General features: G+C 38.4%; 1 protein-coding gene across 2 annotated transcripts in view; it reads right to left on the bottom strand.

Moving 5' to 3' along the window:
* Positions 1-22,114, bottom strand: part of BBS4 (Bardet-Biedl syndrome 4) — a 47,846-nt gene extending 25,732 nt beyond the window's left edge. Inside the window, exons 1-2 of one of the 2 annotated variants that reach the window (XM_006056890.4) lie at positions 19,506-22,114; positions 11,587-11,638 (exon numbers count right to left, since the gene is read on the bottom strand). In XM_006056890.4, coding sequence (XP_006056952.3) covers positions 11,587-11,638; positions 19,506-19,529 — 76 coding nt within the window. In that variant the 5' untranslated portion in view covers positions 19,530-22,114. The remainder of the gene's footprint in view (positions 1-11,586; positions 11,639-19,505) is intronic. The other variant, XM_025296195.3, reaches the window with a different exon arrangement.

The raw sequence follows: 22,114 nt of genomic DNA on the forward strand, positions 1-22,114 counted from the left end.
ACCTCAGTATATTACTGGGGACATCAAAAGGAATAACAAATCTTGAAATATGGAAGACATTTTTGTTATATCAATTTGAGCTCTGTATCAGACAGGGTCTAATGAGGAAACAGAAACTACTTGAGGATTTAAAACAGAAGGGCTTCAATGCAGTGAACAGGTGAGGGCAGAAATGAGAACCAACGGGGAACAGTGATGCAAATCAGAGATTAGCATGGGAACAAGTCACTACCATCTCTGAACTGAAGGAAAAAACGAGGGAATGTATTGCTACCAGTACCTAAGGCTGAGCTTACCTGGAAGAAGCTCAAAGCATATGGCCTGACTGGCAGAAGCAACAAGAGATGCTTCAGAAACCACGCTACTCCTCCAACTTCCCAAAGCAGAGAGAAAGAAGGGAAAGCCCTGTCTTCTCCTTCCTCCCACCCTCCAGTCTCCTGCCAGTTCCCCTCACTTGCTAATCCAGCCAGAAACTGTGCTGACACCAGAGCCTAGGAAGGAATGAAGCCCGCCAAGGGTCTGCTCCTCACAATACTCAGCAGAGAAGGGAAGGGTGAGGAACGGATTTGAGAGCAAACAGCTCCAGGATCAGCAGAAATGCCACCTCTGCTCAGGAATATAAACGAGGATGAAGGAGGCAGAAACTAGACTGACTCAGCAGTCACCCAAGGGTACGTGCTAGAATATAGCGTTATAAAAAAAATATTAAACTGCTACCTATCCAACAGGTTTGCCTCTCATGAACGTAAACTGGGATGAGGAAGAAAGGAAAAATTCATATAACAGATTATGGTTTTACTACATACCCTGTGTGCATGTGTGCTTAGCTGTGTCCGAATCTTTTCGATCCCATGGAATATAACCCTCCAGGCTCCTCTGTCCATGGCATTTCACAGGCAATACTGGAATGGCTTGCCATCTCCTCCTCCATGGGATCTTCCCAACCCAGGGATCAATCTGCATCTGCTGCATTGCGGGTGGATTCTTTACCACTGGACCACTGAGGAAGCCCTTACTACACACCCTAGATTATTTTAAACTATCTGACTTTCTAAAATCAAAACTTAATTCCCCACATTTATATATGATATTTTTATATATTTATATGGCTTACTTAGATCTATAATAATATGAACATTTATATATATATATATATATATATAGCGCGCAAAGTGTTTTCTCCCTTATTATTCCACTGAATATTCCCATGAGGCTAGTGAGTCATACAATTTTGGGACTATTCACAAATGAGGAAATTAAGATTCCAGAGGTTAAGTGATTTGCCTATATTCAAGAGCTTATTAATGGAAGAGGCAGGGCTATATCCCAGGCCTCCAAATTACTCATTTAACCACAGCAAGTTTCTGTCCCAATTGTAAAGAACTTTCCAATTTTATACATTTTAAAACTGGAAAGTCCTTTATAATTGGGATGAAACTTGGTGTAGTTAAACGAGTAACTTAGCAACACAAAATAAATAATGATATGAAAGTTTTCCTATTATCAAAAAAAAGCAGAACAGGACTTTTGACATATTATAGTAGCAAGATTTTCAATTAAAAAAAAATTAAAACAACCATACATACATACAGTAAAAATAAAACTGAAAGGACAGAGAGAATATTAAAGACTCTGTCCATTCCTCCTCCTTGCGAGAAACTGAGTTATTTTCTAAGGAATTTCTATGCATAATTAAGCATATGCGAAAGTGTACACATACACAAAGGGGATTATATTAAATGTATTTGGAAACTTTGCTCATATCTACTGAACTTAAGTACATTGTTCCCAGTGACCCAGCAATCCTGCTACTAAGTGTACATAAGTACAAATCCTGCTACATAAGTGTACCAAAAAAAACATACACTTTAAGGATGGCATTATGCATAACATCTCAAAATGAAAGTATCCCAAATGTTCATTCCAAGTAAAGTGAATAAACTAGGGTATCAACCCATAATGTAATACTATGTTATAATGGAAAAAAACAGCCATTATTGCATGCAACAAGATACATGAATACCAAAAAGATAATTTTGAGCAAGGAAGTCAGATACTGAAATGTATACACTGAATGATTCCATCCACTTATATCAAGTTCAAAAGTAGGTAAAACCCTAAATACCTAAGTAACCATCTTTGAGAGGAGTAGTTAATGACTGGTAGAGGGTATCTTGCCTGGAAAATCCCATGGACGGAGGAGCCTGGTAGGCTGCAGTCCATGGGGTTGCTAAGAGTTGGACACGACTGAGCGACTTCACTTTCACTTTTCACTTTCATGCATTAGAGGAGGAAATGGCAACCCACTCTGGTGTTCTTGCCTGGAGAATCCCAGGGACGGTGGGGCCTGGTGGACTGCCGTCTATGGGGTCGCACAGAGTCGGACATGACTAAAGCGACTTAGCAGCAGGAGCAGCAGAGCGTATGAGGCAGGCCTCCGAGTCTATAATTTAATCAAGATGGTGAGTACAAGGACTTCCTTGGTGGCACAGTGGGTAAGAAAATCTGCCTGGCAATACAGAGAACACAGATTCGATACCTAGTCCAGGAAAATTCCACATGTGGTGGAGCAACTAAGTCTGCGTGCTGTAACTATTGAGCCCGCTCGCCCTAGAGCCAGAGCTCCACAATAAGAGAAATCACTGCAATGAGAAGCCCACACACAAGGAAGAACAGCTCCCCTCAACCAGAGGAAGCCTGCACAAAGCAATGGAGATCCAGTGCAGCCAAAAATAAAATAATCAATGAACTAAAAATAAATATATACATTGGTTTTATGTTTAAAAAAAAGATGGTGAGTACATGGATATGTTCACTTTGTAAAAATGTATTAAGCTGTACAATTATAACATGTACTTTTCTGTATATATATGTTAATAAGTGTCAAGAATCAAATTAAACACCCTCTCAACCAAAAAGATTAATTTCTGCAATACCAATGCAGAAGAGGTGGGGGCACACAACTCAGTCTGAGGGTAAGGGTCATAACCTCCTAGACAAGACACAAAAAGCATTAACCATAAAGAAAAAAATTAATAAATCACCCTTCATCACAATTAAAACTTCTGATCAAAAAAGGAGTAAAAAATGGCAGTGGCTTAAGATAAAGAAAGGGATAAGCCTCTGAAAATGAAACAATGGAACAAAAGAAAATCCGTGGACCAGAGTGAGAACTTCAGGTGAAACAAACACACCCCCTTCTTGGCTAGCCCAATGTGCATAGAGCAGGCTCAGCGGGGAGAAGACAAAACGTATAAAGAGAGGAAGCAAGACGGATTGAGGCCTCTCCTTTGGGGCCGGCCCACTCTCACACCTCGAGGGTGTACTATCCTTTGCTTGCCAAATAAAACTCTGGGCTGTAACCGAGTTGTAAAAAAAAAAAAAACTGATCATCAAAAGATGCGCTGCTGTATGACTTCATGACAAGAAGTTCAAGCACAGACAGACAAAATTTACTTTCAGGGACAGAAATCAAAACAATGGTTCCCTCTAGGGAACTGAAGGAAGGACTGATTGGGAAGGGGCTGGAAGAAACTTTCTGGGTGATAAAAATATTTAACTCATCCTAGCTGATGACTACATATGTTATTTGTCAAAATTCAAAAACTGGGCACTTAAAATTTGTAGATTTTACTATCATTGGGGAAAAATAAAAGTTGTATATAGTACCTTCTATTTAAATTAAAAGTTAACACTATTCCTCAAAAAAATCAAGTAAAATTACGTCATTAAGTGGAGCCAGCAATTCCACTTCAGACTATATACCCAAAAGAGCTGAAAGCAGGGAGCCCCTTTCTACAGCGGTGCTAAAATGATTCCAAGGAAGTTAAGGCCACATTGCGATGAGGCCCTGAACAGCAGTGAGGTGGGCAGTCAGCCACTAACTGGGCACTTTCATCTTCATCTACTGGCCTTACCCCACACCACGATGAGGTGACATTCAGTCACAGAGGACAGATCAATGTTCTCATTAAAACAGCTAACAGAAATGCCGAACACTTCTGGCAGGGCTCCAGCCTTGTCAACATAGGAAGCCCCAGCTGCAATGTAGGGGCTGATGGATCTGCCCTACCAGGAAGTCCTGCACCTCCACCATTGCTCTCCAGTTGAGAAGTGGAAGGCAAAGAAAGAACAAGAGGAGTCCAGCGACAACATGAGCTTTTGACTAAATCTCTTATGTAACACATTCAATAAAAAGCTGAAGTCCTAGGAAAAAACAAAGTAGGTACTCAAACGTATTTATTTATACATCAACATTCATGGCAGTGATACTGACAATAGTGAAAAGGCAGAAACAACCCATAAGTCCATCAACAGATAACTGGATATACAAAATATTTACTGTGTGTACAAACAACAGAATATTATTTAGCCTTAATAAGGAATGAAATCTGTTCAACATGCTATAACACAGATGAACCCTGAAAATATGCTAAGTGAAATAAGTCAGAAACAATAGGATAAATGTTGCATAATTCTGCATATATGAATGCACTATCGAGAATATGCAAATTCAGAGAGACAGTACTGGGTTGGCTTGAAAAGTTCATTTGGTTTGTTCTGTGTGATGGCTGTAGTTGTACTTAGTTGTCTTTAACGTCATTCAAAACAGTTTTGTTAGATTCTATTGTGACAACTGTCATATCAGCATGCCTTTTTTTTTTAATTTATCAAAATTGGTGAATTTTTCTGTAGCCACTTTAATACTAAAGATGGAAGAAAAAAGGCAACATTTTTGGCATATTACGCTTTATTATTTCAAGAAAGGTAAAAACACAACTAAAACGCAAAAAAAAAATGTTTGTGCAGTGTATGAAGAAGATGACAAAATCAAACATGTCAAAATGGTTCACAAAGTTTCATGCTGTAGATTTCCCGATAGATGATGCTCAGTTGGATATACCAATTGAAGTTGACAGTGATCAAATCAAGACATTGAGAACAATCATATCTATACCACATAGGAGATAGCTGACATACTCAAAATATCCACATCAAGCAATGAAAATCATCTGCACCAACTTGGTTATGTTAATCACTTTGATGCTTGGGTTCCCCATAAGTTAAGTGAAAAAAACTTTTGACTGTATTTCCATTTGTGATTCTCTACTTAAACATAATGGAAACTTTCCATTTTTAGAACGAATATGACAAGCAACAAAAAGTGGGTACTGTACAATAACATGGAATGGAAGAGATCATGGGGCAAGTGTAATCAACCACCAACAACCAGACCAAAGGCCAGTCTTCATCCAAAGAAGGTGATATGTTGTATGGTGGAACTGGAAGCGAGTCCTCTATTTATAAGCTCCTTCTGGAAAACCAAATGATGATTTCCAACAAGTACTGCCCCCAATTAGACCAAATGAAGGCAGCACTTGATGAAAAGTCTCCAGAATTAACCACTAGAAAATGCATAATCTTCCATTAGGATAAAGCAAGACTGTATGTTTCTTTGATGACCAGGCAAAAACTGTCATGTCTTGGCTGAGAAGCTCTGAATCATCCACCATATTTACCAGGCATTGCACCTTTGGATTTCCATTTATTTTGGTCTTTACAGAAGTTTCTCAATGGAAAAAATTTCAATTTCCTGGAAGACTGTAAAAGGTACCTGGAACAGTTCTTTGCTCAAAAAGATAAAAAGTTTTGGGAAGATGAAATTATGAAGTTGCCTGAAAAATGGCAGAAGATAGTGGAACAAAACAGTGAATACGTTGTTTAATAAAGTTCTCGGTGAAAACAAAAAAAAGCCAGAGGAACGTTTTGGCCAAACCAATAGAGGATACCAGGGGCTAGAGGTGAGGGGAGATGGAGAGTTTATATTTAATGGTTAGAGAATTTGTTTGGGGTGCTAAAAAAGTTTTGAAAACAGATGATGCTGATGGTTGCACAACATGGTGAATGCCACTGATGCCACTGCATCGTACTTTTAAATGATTAAAGAAGCAAATGTCATGTGTGTTTTGCCACAATTTCTTAAAACTTCATTTATTAAAAACTACTTGAAAAGCAAACCACAAGCTGAGACCAAGTTTCTCACATAGTAAATAGATTGTCTCAGATTGTAAATTAAATTCATCCTAGCCTATGCAGCCACTCCAAAATGGGTAAGGTCTTCAATGAAGACTCCTTTAAGGAAAGAAAGAAGCCCATGAAGTAAATCAATTAACTCACCTCAACTGAAAGCCAGAAGAAAGTTTTCTGAGTTATCTGAGGTCATATCATGGGAGGAAAATGAAGAGGATGTAATAGCCCCACGTAGGATATTTTTTCTCAGAACCATCAAGTAGTTCTGTAAACAATTCCAAATAAGTTGCTTGTTCTTGAAAAAGTCCTAATATATTTAGACAAGAATCCCAAATAAAAAGTTGTTTATCCCCTCCAGTGAGCTGGCACTCACTACCCTTAAGACTGGAGTCAAGCTAGGATACTGGCCTCTCAAGCTGAGGAGGGAAGGGTGTGGGAGACAACGTCCAAACCCAGACTCAGAACTTCTCAGTTAAAATGCCATGGCTGCTGCTTGTTCAAATAAAGTCTCTGCCTGTTATTTCAAAGTGTGAAGTCCCCATGTTAAACTTACCAACTTCCTACAGTCTACCTTCTACTGAAGTATCATACTCTTTAACTACAGCAGTGGTTCTCAATCAGGAGCAATTTTGTACCCTAGGGAACATTTGGCAATATCTGGAGACATTTCTGGTTGTCACAACTGGGTGCTACTAACATCTACTAAGTAGAGATGAAGAATGCAGTGACCATCTTGCAATATGCAGGACAGCTCCCCCAACAAACAATTATCTTGACCAAAAAGTCAATAGTACCAAGACTGAGAAAATCTAAACTAGAGATTAAAAAGATATTTAGGATTTTTAAAATTTTATTGAAGTATGTGTGTGTGCTGTCATGTCTGACTCTTTGCAACCTCATGGACTGTAGCCCGCCAGGCTCCTCTGTCCATGGAATTTTCCAGGCAAGAATACTGGAGTGGGTTCCCAGTTACTACTCCAAGGGATCTTCCTGACCTGGGGATCAAATCCACTTATCCTGCATCTCCTGCACTGGCAGGCGGATTCTTTACCACTGTGCCATGTGGAAAGCCTCTTATTGAAGTATAGTTGATTTACAATGTTAATTTCTGCTATACAGCAAAGTGACTCATCTATATCTATCTATTCTTTTTCATATTCTTTTCCATAATGGTTTATCACGTGAAACCTTAGTGAAAGTCACTCAGTTATGTCCGACTCTTTGCAACCCCATAGACTACATAGTCCATGGAATTCTCCAGGCCAGAATACTGGAGCAGGTAGCCATTCCCTTCTCCAGGGAATCTTTCCCACCCAGGGATTGAACCCAGGTCTCCCACATTGCAGGCGGATTCTTTACCAGCTGAGCCACCAGGGAAGTGCTCTCACAGACACAGAGAACAGACTTGTGGTTGCCAAGGGGCAGGGAAGTGAGGGAGGGAAGTATTGGGAGTCTGGAACTAGCAGATGCAAACTACTATATACAGGATGGATAGACAGGGTTCTACTGTATAGTGCAGGGAACTAAATCAAAATACTGTGATAAACCATTACCATGATTTTGAACAAAGTACTATGATTTTGTTTATACTAGATTTTCAATATGCTATGATATATACTGCTTCATATACTAAATATATACCATTTCACATACTATGTTACATACTATTTCAACAAAATACTAGATTTTCAATATACTATGATAAACCTTTATCATAGCATACTGAATCTAGTTCCCTGTGCTCTACAGTAGAGCCTTGTTGTCTATCCATCCTGTATATTGTAGTTTGCATCTGCTTATTCGAATTCCCAATACTTCCCTCCCTCACTTGCCTGCCCCTTGGCAACCACAAGCCTGTTCTCTGTCTGTGAGTACACTTTTGTTTCATAGATACATCCATTTGTGCCATATTTTAGATTTCACATGTATGATATCATATGGTGTTAGTCTTTCTCTTCCTGACTTACTTTGTCTAGTATGACAATCTCTAGGTCCACCCATGTGGCTGCATTATCTCATTCTTTTTAATGGTTGGTAATTTTCTGTGTGTGTGTACACACACATATATATATATATATATGTGTGTGTACACACACACACACAACATCTTCTTTATTCAGTCATCTGTCAATAATATTTAGGTTCATTACATGTCTTGGCTTGGTAAATAGTGCTGCTATGAACACAGGGAAGCATGTATCTTTTTGAATTAAGAGTTTTGTCTATGTATATGCCCAGGAATGGAACTGCTTGATTAAATGGCAACTCCATTTTTAGTTTTTTTGAGGAACCTCCATACTGTATTCCATAGTGGCTGCACCAATTTACATTCCTACCAACAGTGTAAGAGGACTCCCTTTTCTCCACACTCTCTCCAGGATTTACTATTTGTAGGCTTTTTAATGATGAAGACTCTGATCAGTGTGAGGCAGTACCTCATAGTTTTGATTTGCATTTCTCTAATAATTAGTAATTAGGAGCATCTTTACATGTGCCTGCTGGCCATCTGTGAGACATCTAAAGATTGCACAATGAAATATGGAAGCTTTCTGTTCAAACTACCACCCTGATTTTTAATTTGTCAAAGTTCACTAATCCTTAGGGCTGATTTTTTTCCCTGTTTTCTTTATACTTCCCTATGTTTTCCAAATTTCTATAAGCTTATGCTGATTTCCTCATTAGAAATTAAAAGATGCTTACTCCTTGGAAGGAAAATTATGATCAACCTAGACAGCAATATTAAAAAGCAGAGACATCACTTTGCCAACAAAGGTCCATCTAGTCAAGGCTATGGTTTTTCCAGTAGTCATGTATGGATATGAGAGTTGGACTATAAAGAAAGCTGAGCGCCGAAGAATTGATGCTTTTGAACTGTGGTGTTGGAAAAGACTCTCGAGAGTCCCTTGGACTGCAAGGAGATCCAACCAGTCCATCCTAAAGGAGATCAGTCCTGGGAGTTCATTGGAAGGACTAATGTTGAAGCTGAAACGCCAATACTTTGACCACCTGATGTGAAGAGCTGACTCAATGGAAAAGACCCTGATGCTGGGAAAGACTGAGGGCAGGAGAAGGGGATGACAGAGGATGAGATGGTTGGATGGCATCATCAACTCAATGGACATGGGTTTGGGTGGACTCCAGGAGTTGGTGATGGACAGGGAGGCCTGGTGTGTGGCAGTTCATGGGGTTGCAAAGAGTCAGACATGACTGAGTGACTGAACTGAACTGAACTAACTATATTCATATATGAATCACACCCCTGACACTATGCAATACAATGGTATTGCAAATGTGTAAAATGGTTGCCCAAAGGCAAAGCAACCTTAGCTGATTAACAGAAAGATCCAAATCAACAGATTTTATCTTCCAGACATTTCACTTGGCCCTGTTCACATCATACCTGGAATATTCTATTTAGTTCTAAACGCTCTACTTCCAAGATGGCCAACAAATTTCACTATAGAGCCAAAGCAATAATGGCAAAAGAGTTCTAAACCCTCACATGGAAGAGCTGAAACTGGAAATGTTTAACCTTCAGAATGATGGGCCTAGGGAATACACACTGCACTTTAATTATTTGCTTATATTCCCTATGCCCTGAAGACTGTCAATTCCCTGAGGGCAGAATCCATGCCCTATTTATCTGTGCATTCCAAGTACCTATCACTCACTGGTCTTGGAACCTGCTAAGTACTCACAGGTATGAGGGGTTCAAGAACAGGAAAAACTAAACTTTAATACCAGAAACCAGAAAGTGGTTGCTCTGCAGTGGGGAAGAGAGGAAGAACTGATTGGAAAGGGCACTATGCTGCTGCCAAGTCGCTTCAGTCGTGTCCGACTCTGTGCGACCCCATGGACTGCAGCCTACCAGGCTTCTCCGTCCATGGGATTCTCCAGGCAAGAACACTGGAGTGGGTTGCCATTTCCTTCTCCAATGCATGAAAGTGAAAAGTGAAAGTGAAGTCACTCAGTCATGTCTAACTCTTAGCGACCCCATGGACTGCAGCCTACCAGGCTCCTCCGTCCATGGGATTTTCCAGGCAACAGTACTGGAGTGGGGTGCCATTGCCTTCTCTCAAAGGGCACTATGGCACTGCTTAATTTTTTAGCATACTTGTCAATATGTCCCTTTTCCAATAACTATAAACTTTTCATCTCATTAGCCTGAATTGGGCACGGGCCAATTCTTGGTTGGTGTATACTAATTACAATTTTCCTGGACTGGAAGTCAACTGAACCACACGACATGACCCTGGAGGAAGTATGGAAAGAATACTGGAGGGATGATTACAATACCCACAAGTCCCAAATCACTCTACTGATTAAATGAACAGATATCACAGCAAGAAGATGCTCATGTCCAGAAATGGTGTTTAAAATATTAGCAATGGGGACTTCCCTGGTGGTCCAGTGGGTAAGATTCCCTGCTCCCAAATGTAGGGGCCCTTTGATCCCTGGTCAGGGAACTGGATCCCACATGCCAGAACTATAGATCCTGCATGCCACAACTAAGACCCAGTGCAGCCAAATAAATACACACAAATATAAAAAAAAAAAAAAATTAGCAATGATGTTAGACATTGGCAGAATTCATCTAAATTTCACAAATAATCTACATTGTAGATGTACTGTTCTTTCAGTGAAAGCTGTTTTCCAAAAAAAAAAAAAAAACCCTTTGAAAATAAATTCCTGAAAGTTAATATTTTCCAACAACTTATATTATAATTTCAAAGAATAACAGAAACAGAAATGCCCCAAGTAAACACTTTATTAACAAAATCAAAACTCTTAGCAAACAACAGAACGCATGCTGCAAAATGGCATATAGCCTGGTGACTATAACTCGGGTATGCAAACAAGAGCCACACACAAAACCCTGGGCAACTCACACCCCTTCCATGTTTCCTCATCTAGCAGATAATAAATAAATGAACAAACAATAAAACAGATGGTCTCTCCTGCTAAACAAAAAGTTCAGGTATATTCTAAGGCCTAGGAAGTAGATAAGACACCCAGTCCTTTAAAACTGGGTGAACGTGGAAGATGAGCCAGTATAGTCACTGACAAACTGGATGCAAACCCTCCTAAGACTTCCTAGGTTAACAAATGAAGAAATCTTATTCCTCTACATAGTACGTACCTCTATTGGATTTTATTTTTTAAATTAATTAATTTTATTTTTTGCTGCACCTCACAGCATCTTACTTCCCCGATCAGGGATCTAACCTGGGCCCCTGGCAGTGAAAGCACTGAGTCCTCACCAAGTTAGGCTTCCCAGACTTTTTATAAAACCTCACACTTATTCAATGCACATATACATGAGATTATTTGAGACCCGATCTGTACTATAGGAACTTTATAGTGGTTTTTCCACAAGTAGAAAGTTAGTACACATTTATATATTAAAATAAAACCCCATTTAAACATACTTTCAGGTAAAATCAATCCCCTAATATCTAACAACTTCACAAAATGAAAGCTAGATATGGCAGAATAGAATCAATAAGACAGAAAAATCTGTGCAAATATACAGACGCAATGAAATTATATACAGACCTTTTTTCAGCCCGGGTTTTTGAGATTCAGCAGACACAGGAAGCTGAGTTCTCTGAAATGAAGAAGCCTATGTTAAAGTACCACCATAAATCTTGCTAGCTTAAAGAAGCATTCAAATAAAAATCATCAGCTCTCCAATCATGCAAGTTATCTATTAACTGCATAAAAGTACAAAGAATTATTTTGAATATGGTTTAAAAACCAAATGTCAAGTTGTACTTTTGCTGTCCCAACTATTAATAATGCATAATGCATATTTATTATATATACTTACAATATGCATTTATTATATAGAACTGTAATGCATGATATAAAGTATACAAATAAATGTGTTAAGTTCTTAGACATATTAGTATTATAAAACATATTAGTATTACACTCAATGCTACACTGCTTTGCACCCAAACCAAAAAAGTCACAATTTTGATAAGAAGAAGCCTATAAAGTCATCTACACAGAGATGATCTAGCACTCAATTCTAGGATGGAGTATTTTTAAAAAGCCATTATTTAATATCATAGACACACTATTTTATACTATAACTTGGCAGAAAATCTTCAAATGATTTTTTTTTTTTAATCTGCCTCCCATGTTGTGTACAAGAAGCTCCCCGAGTGGCACTAGCGGTAAAGAACCTGCCTGCCGATGCAGGGTATAAGTAAGAGATGCAGGCTCAATCTGGGTTAGGAAGAATCCCTGCAGGAGGGCATGGCCACCCACTCCAGTATTCTTGGCTGGAGAATCCCATGGACAGAGGAGCCTGGCAGGCTGCAGTTCAGACGGTCGCACAGAGTCAGACATGACTGAAACAACAGCATGCATGCATGTTGTACATAAGCAAAAATAATGGCTGAAAATTTCCACAAGTAATGAGACATGCTAATCTTTAGATTCTGGATGCTCAACCAATTCTAACCAAGTTAAATGAAAATAAATCCACACTTAGATACATCAAAGGACCTCGGCAATGACAATAAGTTCTTAAAACCAGCCAAAGGAAAAAACGTTATCACCAGATTATCTGCAACAAAACGACAATTAGACTGACAGGTGACTTCTCAACAATTAAAAACAGAAGATATCATTGACATTCTAAGAATAATTAGAATTAGTACCTTACCCAAGAGTAAAGTACTAAGTAAAGTGAATACTAACCTAGACATGAGATCAGCAAACTATGGCTCACAGGTCAAATCCAGCCTATTGCTATATGGCCTGCAAGCTAAGAATGATTTTTACATTTTTCATATTAAAAAAACTTTTAGTATTTTAGAACACATGAAAATTATATAAAATTCAAACTTCAGTGTCTACAACCAAAATGTTATCAAAACAGTCACACTCACATGTTTACATATCCCCTATGAATGATCTCCACTATAACTGCATAATTGACTTACTTGTGACAGAGAATATATGGCCCATGAAGCTCAAAATATTTACAACTGGCCCCCTAAAAAACAGTTTCTCAACTCCCAATCTGAACTTTTACACCAATCAAAACTAACATTCAAGAACAACGGCAAAATTTAAGTCTTTCAGACAAAACTTGAGTTTTTATAATTCCTAAATAAATTGTTAATGAACATACATTAGGAAAAAGGAAAATAATCTCAGAAGCAAGGAGTAGAACAACTAAAGGAACTGGTAAAATATGGAAGTATAAGCATCTACTTACTGCATAAAACAAACAAAAAGTATAATTTGTGGGGCTGAACTGAGATATACAAAAACTAAAAAACTGAATAATGGCATAATTGGCAGAAAGCAATGGGTAATAAAACATTTGATGATCCCTGTATTATTCAGGTTTAAATATGAACTTTAAGTTAAATATATATTATTAAAAAAATCTGAGTACTTTCTTAAGGAAGAAGAAAGTCAGAATAGAAGGAGAAAAAAATGAAATTCTCTAGTTAAAAGACAGATTGCCAGAATTGTTTTTTTTTTTAATCTAGATATACGCTATTTTGTATAAAGAAACATCTAAAACAAAAGGGCAAAGGAACACAAAGTAAAGGGAGAACACATACACCAAAAATACAGAAGCAAAAAGGAAAAGTAGCAATATTAACATTTAGACAAAATAGACTTCAAGAAAAAAGCTTCATTAGGAAAACGAAAACAAATTAAAGCAGATTGAAAGCTAATGTGGAAAGGGCAAATTTTAAAGCCTTTAAAAAAATACATAGGGTAGGGAAGTCTTCAACAAGATATAAAAGCACAAATCAATTAAGAAAAGACATAAACATTCAACTACATTGCAATTAATAACTTCTGGGGACTTCTCTGGTAGTCCAGTGGTTAGGACTTGGTGACTTCAGTGCTGAGGCCTCAGGGTCAGCCCCAGTCAGGGAACTAAATAAGACCTCTAGAGCTGTACAGCACAGCCAAAAAATAATAGCTTTTGTTCCAAAAAGGAAGCAAAGAATGAAGACTGAGGGAAGATATATGCAATACAAAACAAAGCCAAAAAAGACAAGTAACAGGCAGTAACTGTAGGTATTATAAGTCAGTAAGAAAAACAAATATTGAGGTAGAAAATTAAATAAAACACAAGACCTAGGCACTGCAGAGAAAAGGAAATGGAGACAACCAACAATACTAATACTAATCAGGGAAATGTAAATTACTATCATTTAAGATTTCATATCCACCATGTTGACAGAATTTAAAGCTGTAACTATAACACGGATGTGAGCAATGGGAACTGGTGGTACAAGCATCAATAGCTACAATCATCTCAAAACTTCCCATAAGCTATAAAGTTAAGGATGGATGTAGCCCATAAACCAGCAATCAATCCATTTCTAGGAATACTCTGGGGGAAACTCTTAGATCAGGAGACATATATAAAAGTGTTCATAGCCAGGTCTGAGATACTAATAAATTTTGCACCCTTAGTACTTCAGTTGCCTTACCCTAGTCCTGGCCCTGTTCACAGCAGCATTTTTTTTTTCTTTTAATTAAAAACCAGAAGGGAAAAAAAAACAAAACATTGAACTCACAGAAACAGAAAGTAAAAAAGTGCTTGCCAGGTGTTACAGGATGAATATGGGCTAAGGATCTAATGTATAACATGGTGACTATATTTAATAACACTGTACCGAATAACTGAAATTTGCCAAGAGAATAGAATTTAACTGTCCTCATACACAAAACAGGTGATGGGTGTGTTAATTAACTCAATGATGAGAATCCTTTCAGAGTGTATGTGTGTGTGTGTGTGGTCATCACGTTGTATATTATAAATACGTAAAAATTTTATTTGTCAATTATACCTCAATAAAGGTGAAAAAAAATCAGAAATAACCCAAATCTCTATCTAACAGAATGGACAAATTGTAGCATTTCCCTATAAGAAGATACCTCATAGCTTTAAAAAATGAAAAAACATTAATTAAAAAAAAAAATCAATATATTGTTTAAGGATATTAAGTATGATAAAAGCTATACTTAAAACCAAACAATAACATAAAATTAAGGAATGAGATCATTTCTGGTAAAAAAAAAAAAAAGGAAAATGCAGCAGGAAAGAGACATTTAGGTAAGTTTGTTTTTAATGACTCATTTCTTAACATGTGAAGTATAAGTTTTCATTAGAGTTGACATTTAAACAACAACGGTTTGAATTCTGAGGGTCCACTTATATACAGATTTTTTTCAATAGTAAAAATATTAAATTTAATATTTAAACTTGTGTATAATTTATATATTAAATACTTAATATTTATATATATTGAATATTTATAGTAAAAATATTGAGTATATTTCAGTAGTAAAAATATAAACATATCCCAAGACTGGTTAAGTCTACAGATACAAGGGAGCTAGGGATAGACAGGGCCACTGTAAATTAGACTTAGATTTTCAACTGTGCAGACAATAAGTGCCCCAGTCCCCATTGTATTCAAAGATCAATAGCACTGCTCTTTAAACTTTTAATAACCTTTTATTCTTTCATAACAACCAAAAAAGACCTCAAAATAAAAAAGAATTTACAATGTTCTTTTAGTTATTTTATTATCTTGAAAGAACAAACATAGAAATCTTAACTAATAAACGAAACAATCCATTTTTAAATGGGCAAAAGACTTGTAGAGACACTTAAAAAAGATATGGATGAATAAGCACATAAAAAAGTATTCAATACCATTATTCATTAGGGAAATACAAATTAAAATCACAAGAACCACTACTACACATCCACTAGATGAGCTAAATTCAAAAAGGTTGACAATACCAAATGTTAACAAGGATGTGAAAAAACTGAATTCCTCATACACTGCTCATAGAAATGTTAAATAGTATAGTTTAGCCACTTAAGCATAAGCTTACCACATAACATAGCAATTACTCTCTTAGAGAAATGAAAACACAGGCATGCCAAGATTTGTATGCCAGTAATCATAGTGACATTATTCAAATAGCCAAAAACAGGAAACAATCTAAATATCCATCAATTCTGCTTAGAAATAAAAAGTTACAAACTTTTACTGTTATTACATACAATATGAATGAACCTCAAATACACGCTAAGTGATTCCATTACATGAAACTGTAGAAAAGGCAAAACTGTGCAGACAGAAAGCAGATTAGCCACGTACTGGTGTTAGGAGTATACCTGCAGTTAGGTCTTAAGGGAACTTCCTTGAGTGATGGACATAAGTGAATGGTAGTGACAGCTGTGCAGCTATATAAATTTACTAAAACTGATCAAACTGTACACTTAAAATAGGTAAATTTTATGGTATGCGTATGATACCTCAACAAAGCTGGCTAAAGAACCCCAAATGTTTTTTTATCTAAATGGGACTTTTTTAACTTTGGGGAACATATTAATTAGAGAGTCTTAAATAGTCAGAAAGCACTTTCATGAATCAGCAGTGCTTCTTTCTGCACAAAGTAGAATTAAAATAAATTACAATTTTTTGAGGAGTCTCTTTCTCAAAAGATCTTCCAGGACATTCTGCAATACAAAGGATTCTCTTAGCCCATTCAATCTCATTCATAACTGGGAGATATATATAGTAAGTTCCTTACTTTTTTTTGGTTCCTTCTTCATCTTTAAGTAGCTCTATGATTACTTATTCATCTAACATTCATGTTCGATGATATATGCTATGTACTATATTTGAGCAAGTAGTAGCAAGTAGTAATTCTTGCTTTCTGTTCTGAAAGGTTTAATCTTGGAATCTGGAAGAATGATGGGTATTTACACAAATACACCAAAAAAAACCACAAACAAACAGGAATTAGGGAGTTATAAAAATGTTTTTAGGTATAAAGCAAGGAAACCAGAGTTATTCACTTGTTTCGTTAAGCTCTCTAAACTATTATATATTCTTAAATAAGACAGAAATATCAGTCCCCAGTTCTCCTAAGGAACAAGTAATAATCCTCAGTAGTTTCAGTAGCATATTAGAATTTCTCTGTGTCCCACACTGGACTAGTCATACTTCATTTTGCTGGGATGTCTCCTAGCCTCAAGGTCTTTGCTGTAGAATTCTTAGATTTTTCCTTACAAATGTGTTCAAAATTCTGAACTTTAAGTCTTTTCGTCTTCTTTCCTCCTCTATAAATGCATATCTACAGATCTACACGTTTTTCCTTTGCATCACAAATTAGCATCACACAATATATCCCTGTTAACAACAGGCCCAACATGGAGTCATGTTTGTTTGCTAAGCCCCAAGTCACCAAATCGAAGCTTAGTTTCGGCTCTCCCAGAAATGGAATCTTAAACCAATCAGGAGTCCTCTGATCAGCACTAGTTGTATACTATAACTGACAGACCTCTGCCATCCCCTGAAGGAAAGTGCACCTTGCCATAACCAACCCTCCTTTTGTCTATAACTTCCTTGTTCCTGCTCCCTTTTGCCTATGAAAGTATTTTATTTTGTACAGCTCCTCAGAGCTCCTTTCTGTCTCCTAGACTGGATGCTATATCACTGAATAAACCCAATATAATTTTTAAAATTTACTCTGAATTTTCTTTAACACCCCATTCCACAACTAGTTTTTACTTAAATGTACACCACAGAAATCCCTCCACATCAACATATATAGTTCGGACATTCTTTTTAATGGCTGCATAATATTCCTTGGTATGGGACTATCAGAAGTCATCCATTACCCTGCTAATGGGAATTCACTCTGTTTCCAGCTTTTTGCCACTATAAACAGTACTGCAAGGAATACCAGTGGACCAGGTGCTTATGGTTTGCTTTTATTTCAATATGATACAGGTGGAGTGGCATGGCTGCTGCTGCTGCTGCTAAGTCGCTTCAGTTGTGTCCGACTCTGTGCGACCCCATAGACAGCAGCCCACCAGGCTTCCCCATCCCTGGGATTCTCCAGGCAAGAACACTGGAGTGGGTTGCCATTTCCTTCTCCAGTGCATGAAAGTGAAGAATGAAAAGTGAAGTCGTTCAGTCGTGTCCGACTCTAGCGACCCCATGGACTGCAGCCTACCAGGCTCCTCCGTCCATGGGATTTTCCAGGCAAAAAGTACTGGAGTGGGGTGCCACTGCCTTCTCTGGTGGCATGGCTAGGTCCTTTTAATTCTATTACAAGATGCCATATAACTTCCAAAAAGGAGAGAAATTCAAATTTCCATTCAACCCTAACCTGAAAGATGAGTTATTATAAATGTAACACTGCTAGCAATAAATTTGATAATAATGAAAATGATTAACTTGCAGCCAAAGTGCTAAATCATATCAAAATAAACCATTCTCTTTAATACACTACCAGGGATTCAAAAGTATAGGACAATTCTGCCATCACACTCATATTCTGTTCATGAACACGGACCCACACCTGCAATGAGCACTTAAGAATAAGCTATATTTGCAGCAATGTCATGTTGCCCTGTATACCTTACACTTAAGATTATGCACCTTAAGTATCTTATGTTTTCAATGTCTAAATTCTAAGAACATTAATAACGCTTTTAATTTTGTTTTTAATTCGTAGCTTAATAAATTGCTTTGGGCCTCATGGTCTGTATACAGAGTTTTCTCATTATACTAAAATAATGCGATTTCTCTGAAGACAGACTAGAAAACAAACAAACCCCCCGACAGGTATTACTGGCCGTGCTCCTCAGCAGCCAAAACTAAGGTATAAAACAGTCTGTCAAAGACGGCTATTTTGCCTCCTATATTTTTAAAAAGGACAAATTCTGAGTGGGGTCACAAAAAAGTTGGACACGACTTAGCCACTAAAACAACAACAAATAAGTCATTTTAACAAATCCGCAGAACATGCTTGGAAATTTAACATTAAAACACGGGAAACAAAGCTTCACACTTGGAACCCGATAGAAATTAGAGCCAATTGTGAATTTACGCCTCCAAAATAACTACTACTGGGTCATCCCGAATTCAACTGAGTTACTCTGTATTAGCAGTTTCGTGGAATTTAATCAACGCTTAACACAGACCAGTTGAATTCCTATATTTGCCAAACCACGGTCCCGACCCACACGCACTAGAAAGCTTTCAGGATTTGTCTCACTGCCTAATCCAGAGATTAACAGGAACTGTCTGCACAGGTGAGAGTGCTTCCTTCCCTAACCTCGTAAGACAGAAAGCATGGGGCGAGTAAAAAGCCTTTTCTGATGAAAACCTCACTTCTCTGTTCGGAGCACCCCAAGAGCAACCCCTGTCCTAGCACAGGCCCAGTAACTGGAAAGATCTCAGCCGGGACCCAGGCCGAGCAGTTCCCCGGAACCCGACGGCGTCACCCCGCCCGACCCGAGGTGGTCCGCCCAGCCCCGCATTTCTCCAGCGGCCGCTAAGTGGGACACAGGCCACCCGTCTACCCGCCTCTCCGCTCTGCTCCGCCCGGCCCGACTCTGCCCAACCGCAACCCCGGCCGGAGGTCCACACACGAAACAGAATCTCGAAGCTCACCGCAGACGGTTTCTCTTCAGCCATCTTAGCTTCGCCCACCTCTGCGAGGCCGGAAGTTGACGGTTTCCCAGACGACCAGGCAAACGGAACTCGTAGGACTGGGGAAGAGGGGAGGGGCCGAACAGGGAAAGAAGTAGATCGCCGAGCAGAAGGGTTTGCCTGGGAGGTTGAGGATCTTCTACAATGTCGGAACGGATCTTCTACAATGTCCGTTCGGTCCACTTGGCTCTAAAGGAGCCGGTGAGGCGATGCGCAGCCAGTCATCGCCTTCGTCCCGGCCAGCCCCTACCGCCTTCACGCCCTTGTGTGGACGTTCCTTGAGAAACCCCCGACAGCGCTGGGTACCGCCACTCCTGGCCCTGCCCAGCTTTGACGCCACCCAGCGTTTATTTCAAGCCGCCTTCTGGGAGTCCCGGCTCCCAAACCCAGACCCTACAGACCCTATGGCTGAGAACCTCATTTTCGCCTTACGTAAAAATTCGTAGTTTTCTTGGCTGTCTTTATCCAGCTAAGGTATTACCCGCCTCATCAGCCTCCAACTTCTGTTTACGCTAGAGGTTGCAGATCCTGCCGGTGGGCTGTATTTGAATGCAGTCTTGTATTGATGGGAAACTTAAAAATTAGGAGATTTCTTAAGAAAGCCAGAAATCTGGCCTCGGAGTAAATAAAGATCCGACAGTAGGTGTGCAGCCCTGCTTGATGGTAAAACAGGTCTGAAAATTGGCTGCTACCGTAGGTAGCATTTGTTCACCATTCTGCCATAGTCCTGGCTTCCCAGCACACTTGGGCCGTTTTACATTACCTTTCTAGCCCCTGGTGTGGTGAATTAAATGCTTTGTCTTTCCACGGGGTGATTGTGAAAATACGTGGGCTGTGGAATCAAACATGAGTTCTAAATTTGACTACTGCTTAACATGAGCCAGTCATTTCTTTGAGCTTCATTCATTCCAGTACCAAGAGCTATGTGATGAGCAAAATACAGGGGATCCCTGACCTTAGAGCACTAGTCTCCAACCTTTTTGGCACCAAGGATCTGTTTCATGGAAGACAGTTTTTTCCACACAACCAGTGTAGGGGGGATGGTTTGGGGACGATTCAAGAGCATTACATTTATTGTGTACTTCAATTATTACATCAGCTGTACCGTAGATTATCAGACATTAGATCCCAGAGGTTGGGGACCCCTGCCTTAGAGTGTAGTGAGGAAGTCACACATTAAATAATAACATAAGCAAAGTTTATGAAGAAACAGTTCACTAAAGAAGAAATACAAATGCGTCTTAAACATATGAAAATATAACTTTGCAAGGAAGAGAAAACATGCAAATTAAAGGTTCCAAGAGATACTTTCTACCTCTTACATTGGCAGAGAACAAAATTTTCACTGAGTTATGAGTAAACATGCATTCTTCCTCTGCAGCTAGAGAGAATGTGAATTGTTACAGCCTCCGTTGACAGCAGTTTGAGAATTACTTCCCAAATTAAAAATGCGCATAACCTTTAATTTCTTTAATTCTAGGAATATATACTATAGGTATAAATGTGGGAAATGGCCTTAAATACAAAGTTATTCAATGCAGCATTGTTTGTAATAACCAAAGCATGAAAACAACCTAAATGCCTAATAATTGAAGTTAAATTATGATGTGCCCATACTATATGGTACATGAAAAATAAACTATTTACACAGTGATATAAAAGATTGCCACAATATATTAGTAACAGATAAAAACAAAGTGTGGAAAAATGTACATAAGATCTGTGTTAATAAAAGAGAAGGCAAAAATAAAGAGGAATATTATGTACATCATTGCTTATATACTCAAAATATTTTTGAAAGGATATTCAAAATGCTAAAACTAAGTACTTGTAAGGAGGATAAATCCGTAGCAGAGAGACAGGGAAGGGAAGAGACTTTATACCCTGTAACAATTTAAATTTTATATGGATATTCCAATAATAGAGAAAATTAAAGGAACAACATAAGGGACTTCCGTCATGGTCCAGTAGTTAAGACTGGGCTGCCAATGCAGGGGACACAGGTTCGATCCCTGGTTGAGGAACTGAGATCCCATGTGTAGTGTGGCAGTGCAGCACAGCCAAAAGATTAAAAAAAAAACCTAAAACAGCAACGTAACTGTATAATTAGAATTGGGATTAAAAAAAAAAAAGAATTGGGATAAATGCTGAGGAGAAACAGTGAAAGCAAATAACAGGGAGATCCATTGTAGATTTGTTTAGACAGGGAAGTTTCCCTGGGTAAGATATGTTTAAAATGAAACCTAAAGGATAAGGCATTAACTTGGGGAAGAGGGATGAGGAAGTGGGTAGGCCAGGGAAGAATTCTAAGGCAAAGGAAAAGCTTGTGCAAAGGCCCTGAGGATGGAAGAAGCTTGGCCAGTTTGTAGCACAGGAAGACCAGCACAGATGGAAAGAGGAAGGGGGAGGAGTTGGTTCCAATTGGTGGAGAGGTAGGAAAGACCTAATTTCACGGCTGCAGTCACCTCCGCAGTGATTTTGGAGCCCAAGAAAAAAATCTGTCACTGCTTCCACTTTTCCCCTTCTATTTGCCATGAAGAAACAGGACTCGATGCCATGATCTTAGTTTT

The sequence above is a fragment of the Bubalus bubalis genome, chromosome 11, assembly GCF_019923935.1.
Source record: "Bubalus bubalis isolate 160015118507 breed Murrah chromosome 11, NDDB_SH_1, whole genome shotgun sequence".
Taxonomy (NCBI): domain Eukaryota; kingdom Metazoa; phylum Chordata; class Mammalia; order Artiodactyla; family Bovidae; genus Bubalus; species Bubalus bubalis.